Here is a 26,312-nt window from a genome sequence, read left to right on the forward strand (position 1 = left end):
ATTCTCCTCTCTCCAAGCTATGTGTTTCTCCCACCATCCCATGGTGAGATTAGCATAGCTTGGAGAGAAAGAAACGCCCATGGCAGTTCCACGGTTCTGGGAATAAATTCCATTATTAAAGAGAAACACATTGTTCGTAAGGCATATGTGTATCATATCTAACAACATAGCCGAATGTTTGAGTTCCCCTATTGGTTTCTGCCTGAGAAAATAAGCAATTGCTTCTAGTCCTAGTTGGTGGTTGATCGATGTATAAAGTGATACTACATCTATTGTAGCTAGAAGATATGTTGGTTGCCATTCCATGTCCATTATGATTCGTAGAAAGTCTCCAGTGTCCTTAATGAAGGAGTTTAGTGTTGGCACTATGGGAGCTAGAAAATGATCCACATATGAGGCAATGTTTTCGTATAGCGAACCACAGCTTGAAATTATTGGTCGGGCTAAAACATTGATTGAGAAAAAGACAGTTGCCAACAAAACAACAACCGAGGAGAAGCCACGTTTAATCTTGACATATTCAAAGGAAAGTGTGAAAATCAGAAAAGTGGTCACAAAATACTGGAGTGTATTGAAAAAAGATCCAGACATTGGAAACTTGATTGGAGATGCACCACTGATCTCCTTCAGAAAGGCACCATCACTTGGTGACACTCTAGTCAACAGCCATTTCATAGATAAGAGAGAAGAAACATGGCTGGAAAAAAGACAGAAAGGCTTCACCAAATGTATATCATGTAAGGCATGTAAGATTGGAAAAAACTTAAAATTCTTAACGGATCCGAAAGGCCAACCATTTGAAATTCGGAACAAGATCACATGTGAGTCCCATTATGTTGTTTATCTTTTTGAATGTGATTGTGGAAAAAGATATATTGGATCGACAATATGTGCCCTTAAAAAGAGAATGTTAGAACACATAAGGGCAATTCAAAACAAAGACCAAACGTATGCGATGGCCAAACACCTCATGACTCACAAAAACAAAACATGGCTAAATGTAAGATACTCGGGGATAGCCATGATATCTGAAAATGAAAGAGGAGGAAATCGCTTACAAAGACTCAGACGTTTGGAATCAAAACTAATAATCAAATTTAAGACAAAGATTCCCCAGGGATTGAATGGGGACGAGGAATTATATGTACATTTATGAAAAACTGAGATAAATAATCCAGAGACAATCACACAAAAGTAAAATGAAAGTCTTCATTTATCATGATATCTATTTCATAAGACATGTGTTTGATAGAAATATCGAAAGATACGCAATATATTACTTTGCTGCTGAAACCAGACACACTAGCAGTTTCTTTGAGTACACATTGTTTAGATATTCGAAATGCAAAAGGGGTCAATTTAAAATATAAGGAGAAATTTAAGTTTGTTGTTTACAATAATCGTTGTTTTAAAGCATGTCAAGCTCCTGGACTTAAGCACAAGCCAATGACTGTGGGATATAGCACTCAGCTATCACCCCACACTAAGTACACAATTGTACACAACCCTGCAAGAGAGTTGATATACTCAGCTTGCCTTAGAGTAAATTAATTCCTCTAAGTTACAAAGGCACTAAGCCTAAAAGTGAGACTATCACACCGTCACCAAACATATGGCTTGTTACCTGAGAAAAGAAACTTAACATTGGTTTTACAACCTAGAACTACCCCTCCCACAATGCATCCTAATTGTTAAGTGGGTAGCAGGGTATAAATACTGAAAAGTAAAAACTGACTTGTTACTACCGTGATCAAGAATAGTCTTTTGTTCGAAACGCGTAGGTGAGGAAGTTTTTCCAAGATGGAATAAAGAAGCTTGAAAAATCCGAGAAGAGTGCGGTGTCTTTTTGAAATTGCTCGAAATCTACAACGAGTCTTGTCCTTGACTCGTCACCGGCACCAGCTGAGCAGTTGCTCCTCCTCCAGTAAGGGACATTTGCTTTGAAAAAAAAAAATATATATATATATATATATATATATATATATATATATATATATATATATATATATATATATATATATATATATATATATATATATATATATATATATATATATATATATATATATATATATATATATATATATATATATATATATATTACCTACTGGCGGTCGCCAGTAGGTAGTTATAGTTAGGATTGATTTCCATAGGGAAATCGCAACATTCTATTGGGAATAACTTTGCCGTTGGTTGAGGAATCTGCCTGAATTTTTCCTCAACTTTGCCTCGCGGCTCTCCGCTCCTTCCCTGTAAGTTTGGGGGGGATTCGTCATTCGGGGGCCGAGATAAAAGGGGGGTCCCAAAACGTATTTTCCCCATGTTAATTTCCATAGGGCGGTCGAACTCACTTTTAGCTCGAACGGCTGAATGGATTTTCACCAAACGTGGCAAAATTGTAGGGACTGGTAGCCCGATGTGCCTTTGCTATGTCTCAAGATATGTGCTCCATAGGATTTTGAGTAATTTAGGTTCAAAAAAATGTATATATCTATAGCCGCGCCCCGGTACGCGCACCGGGGAGCGCTCCGGGCGCGCCACGTGACTTGCGCACGGAAAGCTGATTGGCTCTCGGGTGTCTGTAAACATTCGAAACAGTCCGCAGCGGCCGCCATCTTGTGTCTCGGTAGGATCGAGACACAACAGGTGGCAAAAAACAAAGGGGGAAATTACCAAAAGGGGGCAGGGTAGACCCCCCCTACCCCCTAGGTTTGATGGGGGGTCATAAAAGGGTCCCGCGGGACAAACATTTTTTTTTTTTCTATTTTCGCGGGAGGAGCGCCCGGTACGCGTACCGGGGAGCGTACCGGGGAGCGTACCATGGGGAAAACCCAGTGAAACAGGAAAATAATAATTGAAAGTGATTAGAGGTAGGGTAGCTCTGCATAGAGTTATTGTGTTGTTTGGGTGTTTTAAGTACCAACATGTAGGTACCAATGCTGAGTCTTAAATTTAATGTACACCGTTTCCTATGTAGATATCTTGCATGTTGTTACAGAAGTTATTGTGGTATATGGAATCCATATCATAGTCTGTCAGGAAAGCAGAACCAACATGGAGGCAGGAGATGAAAAAGAGATGTCAAATACACATTGGAGATAATATAGTGGGAGAAAGGAAGTATCTATGAGCAAAATTACTATGTAACATAAAAAAGTTGCACAGTATACTATAAGTCTGACTTTACATTATAATCAATTTGGTACTAGTTTATGAATTACATATAAAAATGAATAATGTCTCAAACAATTTTAGAATTATTAAATATAATTTTATTTTTCTGATTCTTTTTCCAAATTTAACAGAACTTCTAATAACAGATTGTCGGAAATGTCCTCATTTTGAATCAGCGAATCTACTGATTCTACACATTGAACTAATTCATAATCCCGTGATTCATCCATGAATTCTAAGTCATCATTGGGTTCAATAACTTGTTCATTGTTGCTCTCCAGAACAATTTCGAAGGAAATATTCTGCTCTCCTTCCATTTTCTTGCTGTAATTTGCATAAAAAATAAATATATCAGTAGAGATAGGGCACTGTTGGGTTTAAGTTCAGACAGGTAGTTTGGATTTTTTAACAGTGAAGTTATTTTTGGGCAGTGTATGGTATAAGGCTGGAAGTAGAAATATAAAAAAGTGTATATCATGAAGCCTAAGTAAATTTATACAAGAGAAGCCTAACTCCATCCATAACTATAACAGAGAAGTCTATCTCAATCTATAACTATTACAGAGGGATAGTATGTAACTATCAGGAAATGTTTTCCAAATTAACTTAAAGTGCACAACATACTTCAGTTTTGAAAATAACATCTTACCTTTCAAAAAGACGTTTAAGTTCTCAGTGAAAATGCATTGAAATGTACTTCAGGAAGTAGTACTCAAAATGGCTGTGTTTCCCTCTCTTTCTTTATATATATTCATGTACATAACCAATCAATTGTCAGGAAATAATAGTAGAAAATGAAAGTAACATTTTAATTGGTTGTAAATTCTAACACTTCAGATGTGTTTTTGTGAAGTAATTTACCTCAGGATATTTAGAGAGGTCGACAGGCTAAATGGCTCAATGGAATTCCGCCAACTTTAGGAAAATGGTAGGGACTGGTATGTAGTATGAGCTATTCTATATTTGGTGAAAGTGTCTACAGTGATTTTAATGTGAATTACCTTTTAACATTTTTTGGGAGCGCTTCCCGGTGCGCGCCCCGGTACGCGTACCGGCAGCGCTACGGGAGTCCTCCATTTTGTGTTTCGCTAGATTTGAGACAGAAAATGGAGGACAAACAACGTTGGGAATGGGTATAAGGGGGCACGGTAGGCAACCCCCTAGGTTTTCTGAGGGGGTCTTAGGAGGCCCATATAGGCCAAAAAAAAAAGTATTTTTACATTTTCGCGGGGGGAGCGCCCGGTACGCGCACCGGGAAGCGTACCGGGGAGCGTACTTTGGTGAAAAATAGTGAAAAAAGTTAGAAAAAGATAATCATTTGGAGTGATAAGAGGTAGAGTAGCCCTGAAAAGAGCTTTTGGGTTCTATGTCTGATTTAGGTACCTACAAGTAGGTTACAATGCACAGTCTTAAATTCAGGAGGAATATTCTATTCCCCTCATCTGAGAAGTGCACACCATCTGCTCTGTAGATATCTTGCATGTTGTAACGCAAGTTGTTGTTGTATATTGAACCCATTCCATAGTCTCTCATGTAAGCAGAAACAGATTTATTCACATGTTTCCGTGCTTTCTCAAATTGTGGACAAAATTGGTTGGACCAGTTCCATTTCTGTCTTTGGCATATATTGGAGTATACCATGGCAGTTTGTGGAAAAAGTGTCATCAATTGCCCAAAGGTGTCCTTTAAAAGCATCTCCAGACCTACCCCAGTCAAAGTGCCTAGGTCATTTCCACCACAGTGCAAAATTATGAGGTTAGGGTGTGGCAGATGGTAAAAGGTTTTCACCAATGGTATCAATTGATGACATCTCAATCCTCTTTGGCCAATCCATTTTATGTGCACATTTGATAAATCAAGGTTGTGAAAATTTCTGTTGGCTGCATACCTTTGAGCCCAGTGAATGTAGCTATGTCCAATAATCCAGACAGAATACATGGTGAGAGGAGGTTCTGGTGCAGTCAGATGAAGTGTAGGAATGAAATGGCAGTTGGAACAGTAGGAGTTTGCAAAAAAAAACTGTGGAGTTTCAGTGCTTTTGAATCACAAGTAATTATTGGTGGATTCAGATAGTTGAAAACTGAAAGTTAGGGTGCATGGTTCTGTTGTGTGAAAGAAGTCATTTGAATGGTTAAAAAACAGTCATTTAAAGAAACATTGCACCAGATAAGCTGGTGTATTTTCAGGTCAAACATCCTTGCTGAGGTGATTTGCAACATTGTAGAATAAACTTTTAACCCTGGGAGCTCAATGAGGAGGGAGTTGCTATGGTAACAGGTAGAAAGGGCTGAGGGGGGAAGGGTGTTGGTTTGAAAATACAGAGGGAAGAGTTTTGATTGGTTACCATGAGGAATATGTGTGTAGAATTAGAGGTTTTCTGTGCCATTAATGGTTGCAGTGCCTGGAGAACATACCTTTTGCTCTGCTAAAGAAATATTGGTGTGTGTATCTGACACTGTTCTGAACTTCCCAAAGCATTTGTAAAGGCGAGTTATGATTCATTTAGATAGAGAGTTTAGATTCAGAAGCACATTGATTTTCTTTGCTTTTGGTTTGTGTGATGCTTTTTAAAAATACATGGTTTCTATATTTGCAAAATAGAGGATTTGTATTTTGTGAAATAGTGATGTTTCAATAGTGAAGTTGAATGGTTGTACATAGGACTTGCACTCTGTATCTAAAATGTTATATTAAAAATCAATTTTAGGGTAAATCAATGGGTTTCAGTAGTGAAAATGAATGCTTGTATATAGAATCTGTGCTCTGTTTCTAAAATGTTAATTGAAAACGATTTTAGTGCAAAACAATGGGTTTTAGTAGTGAAAATGAATGCCTGTAAATAGGATCTGTGGTTTGTTCATAAAATAGTAAATAAAAAATGGTTTTAGGGCAAATTAATGGCTTTCAGTAGTGAAAATGATTGCTTGTACATAGGACCTGTGTTCTGTTCCTAAAATGGTAATTGAAAAAAGATTTTAGTGCAAATCCATGGCTTTCACATTTTTAAGAAGGAATAAATAGTGTGTGTTTAATTACATTAAATTTTTTGAATCTTTTACAAACATGTTACCTGTTTTACCTCAGATTGGGAAGCAGATTGAGTTTCTTTGCTGTTGGTTTGCTTAATATTTTGGGTAATGCTTGGTAGGAATGTTTGCAAGAGATAGGAAATGTATTTTGTAAAATAGTGACTTTTCAGTACTGAAATGGAATGATTGTACATAGGACTTGCACTGTGTTTCTAAAATGTTATTGAAAAATCGATTTTGGGGCAAATTAATAGCTTTTACTTTTTTGAGAAAAAATAAAAAATGTGTGCATGATTAAGTAAAATAATTTGAAGCTTTCATAATCATGTCACCTGTGTTACCTCACATTAGGAAGCACACTGGGAGCTTTATTTATGAAAACAGCGATGCATCACTTTTCACTGTGCACTCCTTGTGACACCAATGATGCATTATATTCAATGTATGACGCATCATGTTTCTAGGACTTACAGATAAGTCAGTATTTGTGATGTATCTGTAAGCGCAAAAGTGACGAATTGCTGGAGTGTGTCACAAAAACGACGCAACTCCCTGAATGCATACTTTCACATGGGGAAAGCCCCATGTGAAAGCGTTTGCCTCAGTCTTATGCCTGCTGTTAGGCAGGTGCAAGATTTTGACGTAACAGTGTCCTAAAAGTGACGCAGTGAAATCTCATTGATTTCACTGCGTCACTATTACGAGGCTTTTTGCGGGGGAATGCCCCCTCTGTGTACATTACAGCTGATAGAGGTATAATGTGGCGCAGAGGTTTAAAAAGTGACGCATCTACCTACATGCGTTACTTTTAAAATATGGCGCAGCAAGGCACATGTTTTATGCCGCCGATGCGTCACAAAAAGTGACGCATCAGCAGTGGAAAACTGATGCAGGGCTTTATAAATGAGTTTCATCTTTTTTTTGCACACTACTCCAGTTTAGTCCTGTCCACTGCACTCTTGGACACAAGCCTCACCTTTTGTGCTCCCCTGGACAGGCTTCATTACATCTGCACTCCTGCTTAGGCCTCATAATCTTTTTTAAGAATAACATTTGAAAAACAGAGAAAAGGTTATATGTATAAGCCTTTCATTACATTACTGAAACATTTTTAGGGCAAATGAATGTCTTTTACATTTTTGAGAAAGAATAAATAGTGTGTGAATGATTAGATAGAAAAATTTGACCTTTTCACAATCATGTCACCTGTGTTACCTCAGATTAGGAAGTAGATTGTGCAGATGAGGTGAGGAATGTCTAGAGGGAAAGAGGAGGTGAGGCCTGTGTTCAAGACTGTAGTGGGAGAGAGGCTTTTCTTGGAGAGTGTAGGTGGTGAGACCTGTGTCTAAGAGTGCAGTGGACTAGGCTTCATGAAGCCTATCCCCCACTGCACTCTTAGACACAGGTCTCAAGTTCTTTGCACCCGTGGACAGACCTCTCTTCCACTACACTCTTCAATACAGGCCATACCTCTTGTGCACCCCTAGACAATCCTTATCTCATCTGCAACCCTGAATAGACTTCAACTAATTGGCATGGTCAGCCAAGCCTCAGCTTATTTACAGCCTTGGACATGCTGTAGGATTGTTTGCAAGAGAGAGGAAATGTATTTTGTAAAATAGTGAGTTTTCAGTACTGAAATGGAATGCTTGTACTCCAGCAATGTATCCTTTCACATGGGGAAATCTCCATGTGAAAGCGTTTGCCTCAGTCTTATGTCTGCTGTGAGGCAGGCGCAAGATTTTGACGTAACAGTGTCCTAAAAGTGACGCAGTGAAATCTCATTGATTTCACTGCGTCACTATTATGAGGCTTTCTGCAGAGAAATGACCCCTCTGTGTACATTACACCTGACAGAGGTATAATGTGGCGCAGAGGTTTAAAAAGTGACGCATCTACCTATATGCGTGACTTTTTAAATATGGCGCAACAAGGCACATGTTTTATGCCGCCGATGCGTCACAAAAAGTGACGCATCAGGAGTGGAAAACTGATGCAGGGCTTTATAAATGAGGTTCATCTTTTTTTTGCACACTACTCCAGTTTAGTCCTGTCCACTGCACTCTTGGACACAAGCCTCACCTTTTGTGCTCCCCTGGACAGGCTTTATTACATCTGCACTCCTGCTTAGGCCTCATAATCTTTTTTAAGAATAACATTTGAAAAACAGAGAAAAGGTTATATGTATAAGCCTTTCATTACACTACTGAAACATTTTTAGGGCAAATTAATGTCTTTTACATTTTTGAGAAAGAATAAATAGTGTGTGAATGATTAGATACAAAAATTTGACCTTTTCACAATCATGTCACCTGTGTTACCTCAGATTAGGAAGTAGATTGTGCAGATGAGGTGAGGAATGTCTAGAGGGACAGAGGAGGGGAGGCCTGTGTTCAAGACTGTAGTGGGAGAGAGGCTTTTCTTGGAGAGTGTAGGTGGTGAGACCTGTGTCTAAGAGTACAGTGGACTAGGCTTCATGAAGCCTATCCCCCACTACACTCTTAGACACAGGTCTCAAGTTATTTGCACCCGTGGACAGATCTCTCTTCTACTACACTCTTCAATAGAGGCCATACCTCTTCTGCACCCCTGGAGAATCCTCACTTGATCTGTAACCCTGAATAGATTGTTTGCTTTTTGTCATTGCTTTGATGTTTGATAATAGTGGTCTATAATGTGCTATATTTTTCTTTAACACAGATTGAAAACAAGATTTCAAGAGTAAGGAAATATGCCCTCAAGGCAAAGAACAAGAAAATTAGAAATACGGTTTAAAACAAAAACAGCATCGGAATTACAGCAGTCCTCCACAACAAAGACTTCAAAAAACAGGAAAGAAGCTCCTGGTAAGATAACTAAGTCTTTTTTACGGAATATATGTAAAACAAAAAAAAATGTTGGACAGCATGTAGAAAAAGAGAAGGAGAGAGTAATTTTGAAAAGGAAGGAGAGACCGTCAGAAAATGTTACTACTGGAGCAGGAGAGAATAATATGTATCGGAATAAAAGGCAGAATCAGTTTAGAGACATTCGTAAATGAATGTTTCGCAATAGGGTGGTTTTAAATTTGCTAAAAAACATTAGGAAAGGTAAAGAGAGAGCTGCTTTTTATAAGAAAAAGAAAAGTGTAGAGAAGATTGTTGATCAGGCTTTTGAAGTTAAGAAAAAATTATTTATTTTAATAATCAATAGAATTAGGACACTTAACAAGACAATTGATGTTTTCAAATCAAACAGTAGATGAAAAAGAGTAATTAATCGGACTAATTTTTGTAAAGTTTTTTCAGGAGAATGGATGCACAGTTTAAGTTGTGAGCCATTTTTTAATGAGGAGAGTTACTTCCAGGAGAATGATTTAGTGCATGCAGTTGACACCAGTGGTCGAGCGTATGAAGTGAAAGACGGTTGTCCGATTGAAAAAGAGAAACTTGTGCCTAGAGAACCAGAAGAGGTGTTAACTGATGACGTTTTAGGGAGACGTACTAAGGGTCCAGTGTACACTTGGAAGTGTAGTCGTATTTGTAGTGTGCGACAGGAATCAATTGATTTGTTTTGTAATTTCTTACGTACATATAGTAAGAAAAGTCTAAAGCAGAAAGTGAAGTTGTTGCAAGACTTAGATCCTTGCAGAGTGAGAGAAAACACAGGTTTGCAAGGGCATTCACTGGCTTGTCTTTCTAGAAAAGTCTGTCAGAGTGTTTTTCATCATTTTAGGATGTTAGCAGTGCATGATACCAAAATGAGGAAATTAGTAAGAATGTTGTATTATGCAAAAAGTCCAGCACTTAAGCTTAAACAATTAAACAGTGCTCTTTTGCATGGAACTGAATTAGATGTGAAGAAGATTTGTGAAGAAATTGAGATTTGTTATTTTGGTGAAAAAGAGGACAGTGTAGAAATTGACACAGCAATTCAAGGTAATGTGGAAGACAATGTACAGATTTCAAGTACAGAAAAGTTTGAGCAGGAAATTACCAGGTTTAAGGTGAAATCAAGTGAAAGGCCGAATTTTACTTGTGTGTGTTGTCGACGAAGTCATTATAAGCATCAAACTAGATTAGTTGATTTATATGTAAAAAGTGAAAAGATGAATAATTACGAGTGGAAGGATTTTGCAACTTATTTGTGGGTGGAGAATTGTTTTGATTTGAGTTCTGATCAGCGTATTTGTAAATATTGTTATGATAAATTAAATCAAAACAGAATGCCTGCTAGAGCTGTTCATAATAATCTGGAGTTGGTAGACATTCCCCGTGAAATGATGGATTTAAATACATATGAGTCTATTTTGATTCAATGTGTCCATCCTTTTCAGGCAATTGTTCGCATGGAGCCTAAGATAGGGAAATTGCCTCCTACAGACTTGCAGAGAGGATTAAAGGGAAGAGTTGTTTATTTGCCTCTAGATTTAAAAAAAAAATATTGATACAATTGGTATAGAAAAAGTAGAAGAGGAACCTTTAGTTATTTTAGTTAATGGGGTTCCGACAAAGAGTAAGAAAATCTGGCAAGATTTAGTGGATGTTAGGAAAGTCAAAAAGGCAACGTTGTATTTAGTCAAAAACAATGAGTATTACAAAGATGTATGTGTTGCAGCAGAGGAAACAGCTGCAGATGAAGACAGTGATTGTTCAGGCGGCCAAATTGAAACAGTTGATGTGTCTAGAAGTGAAGAAATATATGAACATTATACTGTTCATCCTTTGCATTCCAAAGAAGTAATGGGGAATGCAATTGAATTGTTTCAAATGAAAGCAGCAAAAGGAAGTCCCATTAGTGTATGGGAAGAAAGTTTGGAAGCTCGTTGTTTTCCACAGCTATTTCCAACAGGTCGAGGTGGACGATATGACGATCGACCACTTCAAATTCCTGCATCTGAATATCGAACTGTAAGATTATATGCTGAAGATCCAAGGTTTTGTCAATGCATTCCCTATTTGTTTCATCTACTGTATGAAAGTGACTTGTCTGGGCTTTCTTATGCAGTAAACCATATACTGAAAAGTGGAGCACATCTGCAAAATGTTTTGGCGAGGGACTTTATGGAGAAAGTGAATCTGCAAGATAATATTTTAGAAACTCATCTAATCAATCTCATGGCATGTCAGCGTGGTACAAACGAGTATTGGTACCGTCGTCATGGGGAATTGAAATGTATGCTAAGAAACTTAGGAACTCCTACATGGTTCCTCACTCTTAGCTGTGCCGAGTATGCATGGGACGACTTACTACAATTTCTACGAGAGGCAAATGCAAATATACAAAATATAGAATTCAAAACACCTGGAGAACTGTGTTCTTTGGATCCAGTGAATGTATGCAGATATTTCAATCATAGATTTGAAGCTATGATGTCTTTTATTACCAACAAAAAAAATACTCCCCTTGGAGAGGTTTTGGATTTCTTTTGGAGAAAGGAGTATCAAGCGAGAGGTGCTCCTCACATACATATGTTGTTGTGGATTAAAGATGCACCCAAATTTGGAACAGATTCGGATGAGACAGTGATGAGCTTCATTGAAGAGTATTCAACATGTGCTGTTCCGAAAACTACCGAAGAAAACAGTTTAAGGAAACAACTTTTACGCTTTCAATCCCATCGTTGTGGAAAGTACTGTCGTCGAAAATTCAGAAACAAGGACAAGTTCTACACAAAATGTCGTTTCGGCTTTCCACGACCAGTGATTTCTAAAGGAAGAGTAAATAATTTGATGTCTTCTCTGCGACATACTGTGACGAGAAAATCACAAAAAAATACATACAATTTAAAAAGAAACGAAGAGTCCAAGTACATCAACGACTACAACCCAGTGATTTTGTCCATGTGGAATGCTAACATGGATATTCAATTCGTTGCTGACAACTCTATTGCTGTGGCTCGATATGTGACGTCTTACATCACAAAAAAAGAAAAGACAGAACTGAAGGAAATGTGGGAGGACATTTCACATGAAAAGAGTCTAAGCAAGAAATTATACAGTTACAGTCTGAAGATGTTGTCGCATCGAGAAATTGGAGCATATGAATGTTCTGATCGATTGTCGCCAGCAAGTCTCTATGCCAAATCTAGAACCATCATTTGGGTGAGTCTAGGTCTTGCTGCAACACGAAATTGAGTTTTGAAATCTGTACAAGAAATAGAGTATTTGGCGGAGAAAGAACCAGAAAGTACAGATATTTTGAAGACAAACATGTTGGATACATACTATCCAAATAGAAGTAGTCATCTTGAGAACAGTTGTTTGTATGAAGTTCTGCAAAACTATATTAATAAGAGAACCATCAGAGAAGAGATTAACAATGGAATATATGCTATCATTGGGTGTGAAGGATGTCTAGTGAGACAGAAAAAAGGCCATTTGATTAATCATCGAAAATTGAGTTGCGAAAATCCAGAGAAAAGGGAATTTTACTATTTAGCTCTTATGCAACTCTTTAAGCCATGGCGTATAGAAGAGGAACTACTTGGAGATTATCTCTGTTACGAAGATTCTTTTAATGCAACAAAGGATACCATAGAATGTCCTGTTTTTCCAAATTATCTGCAAATGTTGAACGAAGAAATAGAGCAAGAAGCCACAATTGCTGCAGAGATTGCTAGAGACAGTTCTCAAGACAGTCAGAGTACTGCTTCATTGAGTCAGGATCCACTTGGAGGACCAATTATTCAAAATGAAGCTGCCACTGCCATGGATGAGGTGGAAAGAGCTATGGAACAAACTCAAGATGATGTAGTTAACTTAGAAGATTTGGTGAAACAACTAAACCTTGAGCAGAAACAGATATATGACGAAGTCACAGATCAGGTTGAACATGGATTCACTCATGAGAAAAAAAGAGTGCTCATGTTTATCTTTTAAACCAGTCCAATTGTACGTGAGTGGAGAAGCGGGAACTGGAAAAAGTTTTCTGATTAAAGCAATTGCAACTTATATGCAGAAAAGGACTGAATCACCGCTGTCTTGTGTTGTTACTGCTCCAACTGGGCTGGCTGCACATAACATTAAAGGGATTACTTTACATCGTTTACTGATGCTGCCAGTGGAGCATGATAACAAATTGCAATATCACAAGCTATCTGGAGATGCGTGTTCCGAAGTTTCGAGAGTCCTGAAGAAAATGAAACTTCTCATCATTGATGAAGTAAGCATGGTGTCAAATATAATGCTTGCTTTTGTGCATTTGAGAATGCAAGAAATTCTTAGAACAGACTATGATGTCTTATTTGGAGGAAAACATATTATTGTTTTTGGAGATCTTCTGCAGTTGACTCCAGTGAAAGGACAACCTGTGTTCAAAATGCTCACGCATGAAGATACCAGGAAGTGCCTAGGAAGCATTGGAAACGTTAATATATGGTTAAACTTCAAATATGCAGAACTGCTTCAAAATATGCGGCAGGCAAAGGATGAAGATTATAAAAATATTTTACAAGATGTAAGAATCGGAAAAGTAAGTCAGTAAGGGAAAGAAGCTTTACATGGACGGTTAATTTCAAATTTGTACCCAAATGAAAACATTCTTCCAGAGATTATTTTTAAGAAAATTAACGAGAAGAAATCTGGCATATGTTTGATGCCAACTCTGAAAGAATGTTCCGTGTTCAACAACAAAATGTTAAAGTTAGAAAATGAAGAGATAGTGACACTGGAAGCTACAGATAAAATAGAGCATATGGGAGCAACAATTATTTTGTCTGAAAATTTGAAATCAAAATTGGATTCATTAGAGAAGACTATATCTAAAACTGCTGGTTTTGAAAAGATTCTGAATGTGTGTTTAAATTGTCATATCATTTTGAGAAGGAATTTAAATGTTGAAAGAGGTCTGGTAAATGGAGCAATGGGCCATGTTGTTGGTTTTGTGAATTACAAAAATAGAGATGGAATTGAAATTTTAAAAATTACATTTGATGGCATTGATGAAATAGAACAAATTTGTCGTTGTTCAGCTAGATTTTTGCTCGTGAAAGACTTATATGTTCGCCGAAAACAGTTTCCTATTTGTTTGGCATATGCAGTGACAATTCATAAATCTCAAGGTTTAAGTGTAGATAGCGCTTTGGTGAACATTGGAAGTTCTGTGTTTAAAGAGGGTATGGCATATGTGGCATTATCACGAGTCAGAACTTTATCAGGATTGTACTTGATTGAGTGTGATGAAACAAAGATTTGTGCAGATCTACATTGTGTTAAAGAATACAATAGGTTAAGAAGAGAGTATGCTCCACATTTGCCTCAATATCCTCTGATTGAAAAACGTGTGGTAGGCCGAAAAAGAAGAAACGAGAGTAATTGCAGTGAGGTAGTAGCAAAAAGACAAAAAGTAGATGAAACTGTAATTGTAAGCAGAAGGAAAAAGGATTCTGTTGAAGATATTGTTGGATTTCAGTTTGAAAATAGTTCTGGTGTCAACTGCTATGCTAATGTAGTGGTTAATGTTGCTTTTTTCTTCAAAATATACAAGAACAGATTGTTGAAAATTGGGATCAAAGATTCTGTTGTTTGTTGAATTCCGTGTTTGAGAAATGTACCAGTGATAGAGCAAAAATAGAAAGTGTTTCAGAAATTCGAAATCTTCTAGACGTATATTCAGCAGGATTGTCAGGAATTTTTAATGTATATGTTTGATGTATTGGAAGATGAAGGTGTAGATATAAAAAATCTTTTTGGCCTTTCTTATCAATGGCAGCATGACTGCGACAACTGTACTTTATCAAGTACTACTAGAATAGACACTGAAAGATTTATATATTTGACTTTACCAGACTGCAAATCAGTGCCTTTTAATAATCTAGTTAAAGCAGCGGATCACAATATGGTGTGTACCCAATGTAAGTCTACAATGCTGTCCACATTATTTCTTCAAAATTATGGTCAGTATGTCATTTTAATGTTCCAACGATGTAGACCTGATGGAACTAAATTGACAACTTCTATTAAAAATGTCGTGGCTTCTCAGTTATCGATATCAGGAAGAACCTTTGCAACTGTAGCTATTATTTTTCATGACGGTCCTTGTACAACATCAGGGCATTACACATGCTATTTAAAAAGTTGTAAAGGTTGGACCCAATGTAACGACACTCATTTGACTTTCAAACAACGTTTGCCTTTTGGACATAAAAAATTCATACCTAGTGTTTTTACAACCAAATTTTAGGTAAAGGTAATTGGCCTATGAAGACGGAAGCAGTTAATAGAGGTTATTTTGCTGTTTAAAAATATATTCTGAGTAAAAGTGATCCAGGTAATATAAAAAATTGACTTGTCATATAGGTACTGTAAGTGGATCACATAGTAAGTGATATTAGTATTATACAAAATGATGAACATGAGTGAGTCAGAGATGGTTTTACAAATACTTAAATATTGTGAAAATGTTGTAGAGCCTTTCTTTCAGAACGTCGGAAAAAAGGTCATTTCAGAGTTTCTTTGAATTAATTTGAAAATATACTCATACATCTGACACTATTTGGCCAAAAGGAAAGGTACAGGAATGAGTAAAGAGTCATGACTGAAAAAAAGGAGTATATGAAAATAATGAAAATATTTCAGATGTTCTTGGAGCTTTTCTTCTAGAAAGTCGATGAAATGGATTTTTTAGTGAACAGCAAAGTACTTTGCAACGAGAAAAGGACCTCCATGATATACTATTTGGCCTCAAGGAAAAGTAAGTCAATCAAAGATTAGTGTACATTTGTCATTTGTCAGTATCTAAGGTTTTTTTTAAAACACAATCTTTTAGATTGTGTTTTTTTTTCCCGCTGTCATATGATGAGTAATTTGAACTCAGTGTTTTAAGTGAAATTCAATATATTCTGAGAACAGCAAAATAAACTATGTAACATGTTGTACAAGTCATTCTATACTTTGGATTGTGTAAATTAAATTGTATTCCCATTCTCTGACACTCACTTTCCTTTTTCCATCCTCTTTCAGCTTTTTACTCACTTATGATGTCTTTCTCTCACTCTCTGTAACCCCCGTTCCTTTACTCCACTTCTTTAACAACCCCTCATTCTCATTTCAACTGTCTGCATCCCCTCTCTCCCTTGCATAACTTTTCAGCTTTCAGTCTCTCTGCTTTACTTCCCTTTTCCGTATTTTCCTCCTTTGCTCTTTTAGTAATTCCTCTTTACTCACTCAGCAGTATTATCGCACTCTATCACTATAAATCACCCACTCTCCCTCGCTTATCTTTGTTTGCTCCTTACTTTTGACCTCTTCTGTCTATTTTTTGTTCACTACTTCTATGTCCTCAGTGCCTCACTCTCCTTGTGTTATGTTCACTTGTGTTTATCTACCTTCTATCATTTCTTTTACAACAACTTCACTGCTCCTCTCTCATCGTTCTTCATCCCATTTCTTTTACTCTGGTTCCATTACTATCCCTCATTTCCTTTCTTTCAATGTCCTTCTCTTTACTTTCATCACCAAATTATTTTCTCTCAGTACCACTGTTTTAGTCGTCTTCTCCTCTCTTTCCTTTTTTTGCTACCTTACTCATTTCCTTTTCTCACTCATTGTACTCCACCTCACTCAGTTTTTCTCTTAGTGTGTCTGTCTACTAACTTCCTCACTCCATTTCCCTCAATCGTTGTATATTTTCCTCTCTCCCTTCATCCTTTCACTCTACGACTGTTCTTCACTTACTCTCAGTTATCTTCTATTCCTCATTCTTTTAAATGCATCCTTAATTAGACTGTTTTCTATCTCAGTCATTATCTTTTTACTTACTACTGTTTCCTGATTTAGTTTTGCTAACTCACATTGTTTTAGTATCTTTCTTACCTTCAGTTCATTTCTCTGTTCTTCTCTTCCTCTGTGTCAGTGAATCTACATGCCTTACTCTTAGTAATTTGCTCTCATTCTATTTCTTTTTTTCTCTTTTGATCCTTCTACCTTACTTTATTTCCCTTTCTGTGTCCTTCACTCTTACTTTATTTCTAAATACACTGTTATGATTTTTAATCTCTTCATTTGTATATTTTAATTTAAAATACAGATTTTACTAATTATAACTTATTTTTTCTTCTCTCTTTCACAGATACAAAGTGTAGTAAAAAAATTAATTAAAGTTACATTTATTACATGGTAAGTATGACTAAAAAAATGTAGTTTGTCATCACCCTTTGCTTTAAGCTTACTAATATTTTCTCAACCAACCTCACTCCTGTGTCTTTATTCTGCTTCCCTCACTTATTCTTATTCTCCATATTTACTCCAATTTCCCTATTTCCCCTCTCATATTCCAATTCTTTCAAACCCTATTCTTTAATTCACTTACCCTCTGTTCCCTTCCTTTGCTTCTTCACTCATTTTGTTTTTCTTAATTATTTACCTTACTCCTACACACACACCTCATCCCCCTCTCAACACATACACACACCTCTAACATACACCCCACACACACACCACACACACACCTCATACACACAAAAAATCCCCCCACACACACTCTTCACATACACACACACATTCCATACACACACATACATCGCACACATATACACCCCAAACCCATACACTCCTCACACATACTTCACACACCCTCACCTCCACCCAAACCAAAACACCCCACACAGCCACACCCACAGACACACCTTACACACCCACACCCCGACCTACACCCACTGACTCCCTATAAGTCACACACACTGCATTACTTATCTTTCTTTGCTGTTTCACTCAAACCCATTCAGGTACTGTTTTCTTTACTCTCTTTGTCACTCCCCATGTCTTATCCTAATTAAATTTTTCACCCTCTTTCACCCCTCTTTACTTACACTAACTGGTCTTTTCTTACCCTCACTCACCGTTCTTCATTTATCCCGGTTACGCCACTACCCTTCATTCTCAATTTTTTACTGTCCTTTCTTTTTCTTTCAACACCCACTCACATTCTCCCACTATCTCTACTTTAGTCTTCCTCCTCTCTCTTCCCTTTTTTCGCTCCTTTAGTCATTTTACTTTTCTCACTTTCACCCTATTACACCTTCTCTGTTTTTTACTATGTAATAAACAATCCCTCTGTGTTCATCCTGTAGCTCTCTTTCTCTTAACATTACTCTCTTTGTGTTCTTCCCTCATGCTAACTCCTTCATTACATTTTTTTTTCTATTTTTTTGGGGGGCGCGCCCCGGTACGCGTACCCTAAGAAAAAAAATTGGACAGAGATTCATTAAAAATATAGGTTTATTTTTATAAATGAAAGGTAGTTCTAAAAAGAACAGTTTTTTTTCTTCTTTTTGTTGTTTTATATTTTTTTTAATGTTTTTTTGAACATTTTGTACTTTTTTTGGCTTTTCAAAACAGTTTTATAATTTTTTTTTATTTTTTATGGGGAGAACCAAAAAAAAGGGAATTGAAAATGGCTCAAACTTTTTTTGGGGCAATTGTGATTGTCACCAGCAAGGACGACGAGCTTTACGCTCTTTTCACCATAGGCGATGAGCTTGCCACATTCAATACATGTGATTCTAAAATCAGCAAATCGTGGCTGAATACAAGGCATCATCTCTGTTGTTTCTGGTCCCAATGGAGTGGTTTGTGTTCTTTTGGAGGTGGTCCTTGAAGACTGGGGGAGGTTACTGCCCAGTTCCCTGAGCTCTGCACGAGAATAATTGTTTGGATGCTTCCGGGTCATATGTCAAATCATGGTATTATTACCAAAGGAATATTTTTTGTTTGGGTTGCCCCTTGAGAGTTGTTCGCCACAGATTAGGCAAGTTACCTTGGCCGCATTCACTTTTTTCTTGCCCTCTGGGAATGAAAAAAACTCCCAGACAATGTGCGACTTGGGCTTGTATGGGGTATTTTGTTCAGGCAGCCATGTTCTCCCCTCCTCCTCTTCCTCTTCCTCCTCCTCGTCTTCCTGATCACCAATGTACTGTTGTGGTGGTCCTCTTGGTGGTGGTGGTGGTGCAGATGCTCCAGCTGTTGCAGCTACAGTAGCCATTTGAAAGTACAAAATAGTTCTCTCTCTATTGCTGAAACAGGTCTTCCTCAGTCAAAGGACAAAGTCAGAATAAGGAAAAAAGGTGGAGTCTTTCATCATTTGGAAAAACAAAACTGTCCTGAACCAATGAGAAGTGTTATTTTCAGGTCATATGACCCGGTCTTTACTCATTTGGAAACCAAAACAGTTCTGCACCAATAGAAAGTGTTATTTTCAGGTCACATGACCCGACGCGCTTACGCTACGCGCCCCAGGGCGCGCCCCGGGGTTAAAAATAAAAAAATAAAAAAATAAATTGACATAATTATACAATATAAAGTTCGTTTTAAAATTTATTATTTTTTATACCTATAAAGATTTGCTATTAAAAAACCATTGAAATTCACTGAAAAAACCATAGGTTTCACACCAGTTATAGTTAGCTGGAAGTTTTACTCGCATAAAACCATTGAAATTCCCACGTTATAGTTAGTTGGACTCACTATAACTTGTGCGTGCAATGCACTGCTGATGACGTCACATATTACATCACTCATGACATGGTCAGTGAGCGTGCAGGTGTATAAGGATGTACAATGGCCCTTACATATTGAGGGCCACTATCAGACTTCACTTTAAACATATAGATCACGATTCTCAACCTTGAGCCAATGAAGCTCACGAAGAGAGCTTAAAACAGAGGCCATTCTCTGGATCTGGCTGAGCAACCTGGCCGCAGCATTCTGCACCACTTTCAAGCTGCGTATCACATCCTTATTTGCTTCTAAGTACAGGATGTTGCCGTAGTCCAGCCTAGATGTAATAAGAGCTTGGACTACCGTTCCTTGAGTGGAACTAGGCAACATCCAGAGGATCTTTCTAAGCCATTTCAGGATAGTGAAGCAGGTAGATGCCACCTTTACTGCTTGCTGCTTCATTGACAGTTCGTCGACAATGATAAACCACAGATTGCGAACGTGAGAAGTGGGTTGAGGGAGAATACCCATTTCACGTGGCCAGTGCTGAGGGCCCCAATGGTCCTTATACTTTCCCAAAGTTAGTACCTCAGTTTTGTCACCATTAAGTTTTAGTGAATTGGCTTCCATCCCCCAGCAATTTTCCTTAGCCCCATCTGAAGAGAAGATGTCGTAGAAATCCTATAAGCCGATAGAGAAAAATTATTTGTGTATCATCGGCGTAGGAAAAAATAGACAACCATGCTTCTTCAGGTATAGTTGCCAAAGGCTTAACACAAATATTAAACAATAGAGGACTATAAAATGGAGCCTTAATGAACTTCATAAGGTGACAAATGAGTTTTAGATGCTGCCTCAGAAGAAAAAACCTGGAATCTGCGGTTAGTCAAAAAGTCGGCAAGCCAATTAAGGGCTGGGCCAACAAAGTCCAGCAAACGCAGGGCTTTCAGTAGCACTAAATGAGACACTGTGTCAAAGGTGGCGCTTAAATCAAGCAACATAAGCGCCGCTGTATCCCCAGAAGCATGACTGTGATGAATGCAGAAACTTTTGAGCGGCAAGAAATTAAGTTAATTGAATATTAATGTGTTTTTCCATTATTTTAGAATATACTGAAAGCAAAGAAATTGGACGGAAGTTAGACAATTGCACCGGATCAGCATTTGCTTTTTTTAAGAGCGGGAGAACCATAGCGTGCTTCCACTCTGCAGGGATAGTGGATTCTCGAATGGAAGCATTAAGTAGCTCCACAATAACTTTCAAGACAGATGAATCCAGTTTCTGCATTACAGTAACAGCACGTTGATCTCCTGGCGAACCCGATTTAAGACTGCCTAAAATTTGCTTAAGAGAGGTAGCATCTAAAAGTGCCCAATTTTCAAGTAAGGAACCAGATTCCACAGGCTTACCATCCAGCTGTTCATCTGTGTTAGATGTTATAAGAGTTTGGATTGTTGACAGTGTAGTATTGGCCTGTTTAACATTCAGAGCAGAATAAATTTTTTCCACTTTCCCGAGGAAGAATTCTGCCAGATCTTCACATTGTATTTCGGTAAGTGCAGGGGTGCTGGGTAGGTTGTCTGCACCAGACACATTTTTAACTACTTTGAACAAGGTCTTAGGACTATTCTGTGCATTAAGTAGGGTAGTATTCATGCATTCAGCTTTTGTAGTATTACGAGAGGAGTGATAGGCTCTTATTGCGATTTAATAAGCAAGTTTAGATTTGATCGAATAATCCTTCATCCAACGTCTTTTGAGCGCTTTACATAAACTTTTTTCCTGCTTTACTTTCTCAGAATACCAAGGGGCAGGAGGGCGATGATTATTCAGTTTCTTCGTAGAGAGAGGAAGACATTCGTCAATAGATTTTTTAAGGCAACCATGAACGTTTTCTAGGTCAGCTAAAGAGACCTGGTTAGTGTCAGAAACATTTTTGGCTAAAGACCAGTTAAAAACTTCAAAATTCAACTTCCCCAATTTCTGCATTTAACTTTACAACTTATGGCAGGTATGGATGGATTAAACGAAACTTGCTTAATACTAAAGCTAGCTCGATAGTTGTCTGACCATGTTACAGGGAGAGATGGGGAACAATCAATCTCTAAAAGACTGGAAAAAATAGGATCAAGTAAGTGCCCAATCAGGTTGTGGCATCAGAATTATGAAGTAAAATATTCATAGCTGCTAAATCTGAGATCAGAGTAGTACCAATCCTACAGGTAGGGTCATAAAAATGCAGATTTAAATCACCCAGGATGGTAAAATTGGCAGAGTGCAAAAGGTGAGGAGTGATCAAATCAGGAAGGACAGCAGCCCACGGGCCAGCAGGCCCAGGGGGATGATAAAACTAGGACCCTGAAAAGGTAAACTGGGGATTTAGGGTCAATCTAAATAAGGAAGCTTCGCAAACCGTGCAGATTAAATCTTCAAATATGCATGTATATATGTTTTTATAAATAATCGCAATGTCACCCCCTAATTTCTCTTTCCTGTCTTTCCTCATTATTATATAGTTGGCCGGCCAAGCGGTGGCTACGTTGGCCATCAACCAGCATAAGAATAGCTATCAGAATCAGCATCCTGAGGATTTCCACCTTATTCCAGCATTGAAGGCACCACATACAGGATGGAAGAAAGTTTCACAATATCTCTAGGCAATTCTCACTTCTCCTGTTATTTAACTCATACACGAGTGTTCAAGAACTTAGGCCCAAGATACACACAAACCTTTTTCATGAGTCTGTCGAACTTATCATTATTGTACGCTTTGTAGTCCTTCAACCGTCTCTCATCATCTTGTGTCACTGTACCTACTGGCACTACACCGACAGGAAAGTTCAACAAATTGTATAGGTAAGTAAAGGAAACAGCAGCTGAAATAGAAAAAGAACATGAAACAATATATTAAATAAGACACCTCTTCTACCTTTGTAAAAACAGAAATATCAGAATCTCATACAATCTATATTTCAGATTAACATTAGTATAGCCACATGGGAGTGTAGAGGTTCAAGGCACAGACAGATGGCAGATTCTGACCTGCTTTTTGTATCTGAGTGAAACATAATTTAACCAGACTAAAACACTATTCTAGATGCCACCGATTAAGTAAATACAAATGTGCTGCCAATGGCAACTGTAAAAGTGGAAGAAAATTCTGCTTCCCAAAACTTACTATAAAAATAATAAAATAGAAAAGCATATATTTAAAACAAGCATTCATGAAGAGCAATAGATCTGGTCTTTTCCACTGGGCACTGACCTAGCGGCATCCAATAAGCATTACATTAATGGTGGCAATCGTGTGAGTTGATTTTCCTGTTTTTTTTCATTTTTAAAAACATCACAAGATGGCCATCGTGCATATGTGATTCACAACAAAGGCTAAGATGTGAGGAAGAATACATGCACTGCAAATTCAGCAAAATGATTACCTCAATTAATCATCGATCAATAGACTAAATTCATATATTCTTTTATTCAATTATGTCGAGTTGGATTCATAAATTCTTCTGTTCAAAAATATATGTTGCTGTACGATGTCACATGATAAAACATTAGGACCAAACAATGAACAAAAACTATACAACAATTCATCAAACAAGAATGTTAAACAATCCTAAAAAGAACTACTCTTCTTTCCTTAAATTTACAGTGGAGGCTGTGCTATCCATTTTACGCACAATCAAAGAAAGTCCCTTATTTTAGTACATATTGACGAAGTATAGTTGTTCTCTTCAATTTCTTAATCATGTGTACTTGATGTTGAATAGACAGCTGTTATATTTGTGAAGACATCTTAAAGGAAGTGTTGACGCGTTTCGGGCAAATATTTTTGGCCTCTTCAGGACCGATGAAAGAAGGAGTGCATGCACAAAAATTTATTTCATTTTTGAAAACACTATATACAAATTGAGTGGCCTTATCAAACAATTCTCGGCTCCAGGTGTCAAGCAACCCCAATCCGACTGACCCACTTGGGTGAGCAGTGAAATATTATAGCTTCCTCTATGCTGTCAATGCATCTCACATGTAAAAATGTAGAAGAAAGTGAGGAATGGATGCAAGTTAAAATTAAAAACAGCCTCCCAAATGCTTCCATGAAGAAAACGAAATCAAAAGCACCAGGAAGTGAAACTATCCGGAAAAGAAATAGAACTGGTGACCACACCCACAAAGGATTCCATGGATTAAAATAAATGGTGGCTCATATACCTTACATGAGGTCAAGAAACCATGCGAGCCCAGCCTATCCTGGAGCTTGTGGACCATATAATGGATCCCCTCAGTTGCTGTTGTCAGTCCTAAACATAAATAACATGTATACCGTGTTAACGAGAAGGCATCATCATATATCCACCCTAGAATCTTTAAAAGGGTGCAGTCCTCATCTGGCCACCGACTAAAGTCAAGGGAAGAGCTGAAAAGAAATCGCACTAATGGAAATACAGCCACTAGTATAGTAAAATGATCAAGCGAACATAGTTACTGCTGATTTTACCGGCCGACATGTGACCACAAGGTGAAATCTTGAATCTCCTAAACTACAGGAACAAAAGATGGAATCGTAAACCTCCTAAATTACAGGGCACCACACCCCCTTCCGATATTAGTGATAAATACACAGAGTGCGGCATGTATTACGTGTACCTCAACAGGAAATCCAGCAACAGGATGATGCTGCGGACCCCGTGGTCACCAGAAACAGATGACAGCAACATACTACAATAAGGTCGCCATCCTAAAGTATAAAGGCTAAACCCACCTAGAATCCGAGGCTAGCCACTACATTGTGAAGCAATAAAAAAATGAAGGAAAAATCAATGGCATCGAAACTCAATTGGAGTAATTAATAGCCTGTGAAGCAAGGACGTGCCAAAAAGAAGAGGCAAAAACAGGCAATGGTGATTAGAAAATTAATAATAAAAAGAGCAGAATACCAAAGAATGTGCAGCATGAGAGTACTGAAACACAGTGAGAAAAATAATTAAAGGGCCCCTTGACCTAAAGTGGGAAGCACAGTTACACTGATAATCAAATTAAACATATACATCATCATAATATGATCAACTCATGCCTATATCGATGAAAAAATATACTTCACTTAAACATGTATGTTTATACAAAATGTACAGATAGTGAAAGAACCCATCTCTGAGGTGGGTAAGGGATTCTAGCAGACACAACAGTTTCCATCCCAAAACAACACCCAGGGGAATAATATCAAGATGAATGCCTGTAGCCTTACAAATCCTTCATTGTAACAGGGGCCATATTTTGTCCAAATCATCAAGGCCTTTGCTGACAGTGCTGAACGGCTCAATCAATTGTGCTTTGACTCTTTTGAGAGTCGATACTGTACAGCCTTGCACCCTCTCTGCCACATACATCACTGTTCACTTACGCTATGTGGTGTGGGTCGGGTGTCAAGAATATCTTTAATCGCTTCCAGCTATTTATCCTGCGGGATGTTGGCATAAAGTGTTTCGATGTCAAACGTCACAAATAACTGTTTGTTTTTATCAATCATTTGGACAGTTTTACACATGAGATGCATGGACAACACTGAGGAAGCTTTCATATTTCACTGCTCACCTAAGTGGGTTGCTCCAATTGGTGTTGCTTGACACCGGGGGCTGAGAATCGTTTGATATGGCTGCTCAAGTTGTATAAACCGTTTTACAAATTAAATATATGTTTGTACAGACACTCCTTCTTTCATCGGTCCTGAGGAGGCCAGAAACATTTGGCCTCCTCTACAAATAGAACAGCTGTGCATTCTACATCAGGTACACATAATTAAGAAATTGAAGAGAACAACTACACTTCCTGTATGTTTACTAATATAAAGGACTATCTCGATTGTGGGTGAAATCTATAGCACTGCCTAAACTGTATATTTAAGGACAAAAGAGGAGTTATTTTTAGGATTGTTTAACATTCATCTATATTTTTGTTTGTCTTGTTTGATGAATTGTTGTATAGTTTTTGTTTACTGTTTGGTCTTAATGTTTTACCATGTGACACCAGGCTGCAACATATATTTTTGTACAGAGGAATTGATTAATACAACCCGACATGATTGAATAAAAGAATGTATACATTTAGTCTGTTGATCGATGATTAATTGAGGTAATAATTTTGATGAAATTGCAGTGCATGTATTCTTCCCCACATCTCAGCCTTTTGTCGTGAATTGCTTTGGATATAGCCCTTGGGATGTGGGGTGACTAGGGCTTAACCCCCAACTCTTCTTTTAGTAGCTTTGTGCACATGTGCACACCCTTTTTAGGTCTCGTCTAGGCAGCACGGATGTGCTGTCTCTCCGAGACATCAAGTAATCTGTATCAGGGGTGAAACTCCGCCTATTGCCAGGTAATTTCTCCTGCAGCTTGCCATTAGTAAACTCTGCCATTGCTTTTCTTAGTGGGCTCATTATTGGCTGTTGATCCGATGCGTCACTTCCGTTTATTCCGGAAGCAGCAGCGCCTAACTACAGTTTTCGTCTGCTCTTGTGGTTCATGTTTCTCCCAGGGGAACTTTCTTTTTAAGGCCCCACTTGCATACATAATCAGCGCAGAGCTCATACGAGCGCCGCACTGTTAATGGTTCCAATGTTGCTCAGTTCACTCGCTGGTGCTCGACTAAAACAGTAAAGCTCTGAGACGCGCTGACAGAGCAGAGAGCAGCC

At 37.9% G+C, this 26,312-nt stretch overlaps 1 protein-coding gene across 1 annotated transcript in view; it reads right to left on the reverse strand.

The window, feature by feature from the left end:
- LOC144800376 (vitamin D3 hydroxylase-associated protein-like) overlaps positions 1 to 26,312 on the reverse strand; it is a 652,021-nt gene that overhangs the window by 34,203 nt on the left and 591,506 nt on the right. The window contains exon 14 of the mRNA XM_078671677.1: positions 22,349 to 22,494. Within this exon, the coding sequence (XP_078527803.1) occupies positions 22,349 to 22,494 (146 nt within the window). The remainder of the gene's footprint in view (positions 1 to 22,348; positions 22,495 to 26,312) is intronic.

The sequence above is a fragment of the Lissotriton helveticus genome, chromosome 1_2, assembly GCF_964261635.1.
Source record: "Lissotriton helveticus chromosome 1_2, aLisHel1.1, whole genome shotgun sequence".
NCBI classification, from domain to species: domain Eukaryota; kingdom Metazoa; phylum Chordata; class Amphibia; order Caudata; family Salamandridae; genus Lissotriton; species Lissotriton helveticus.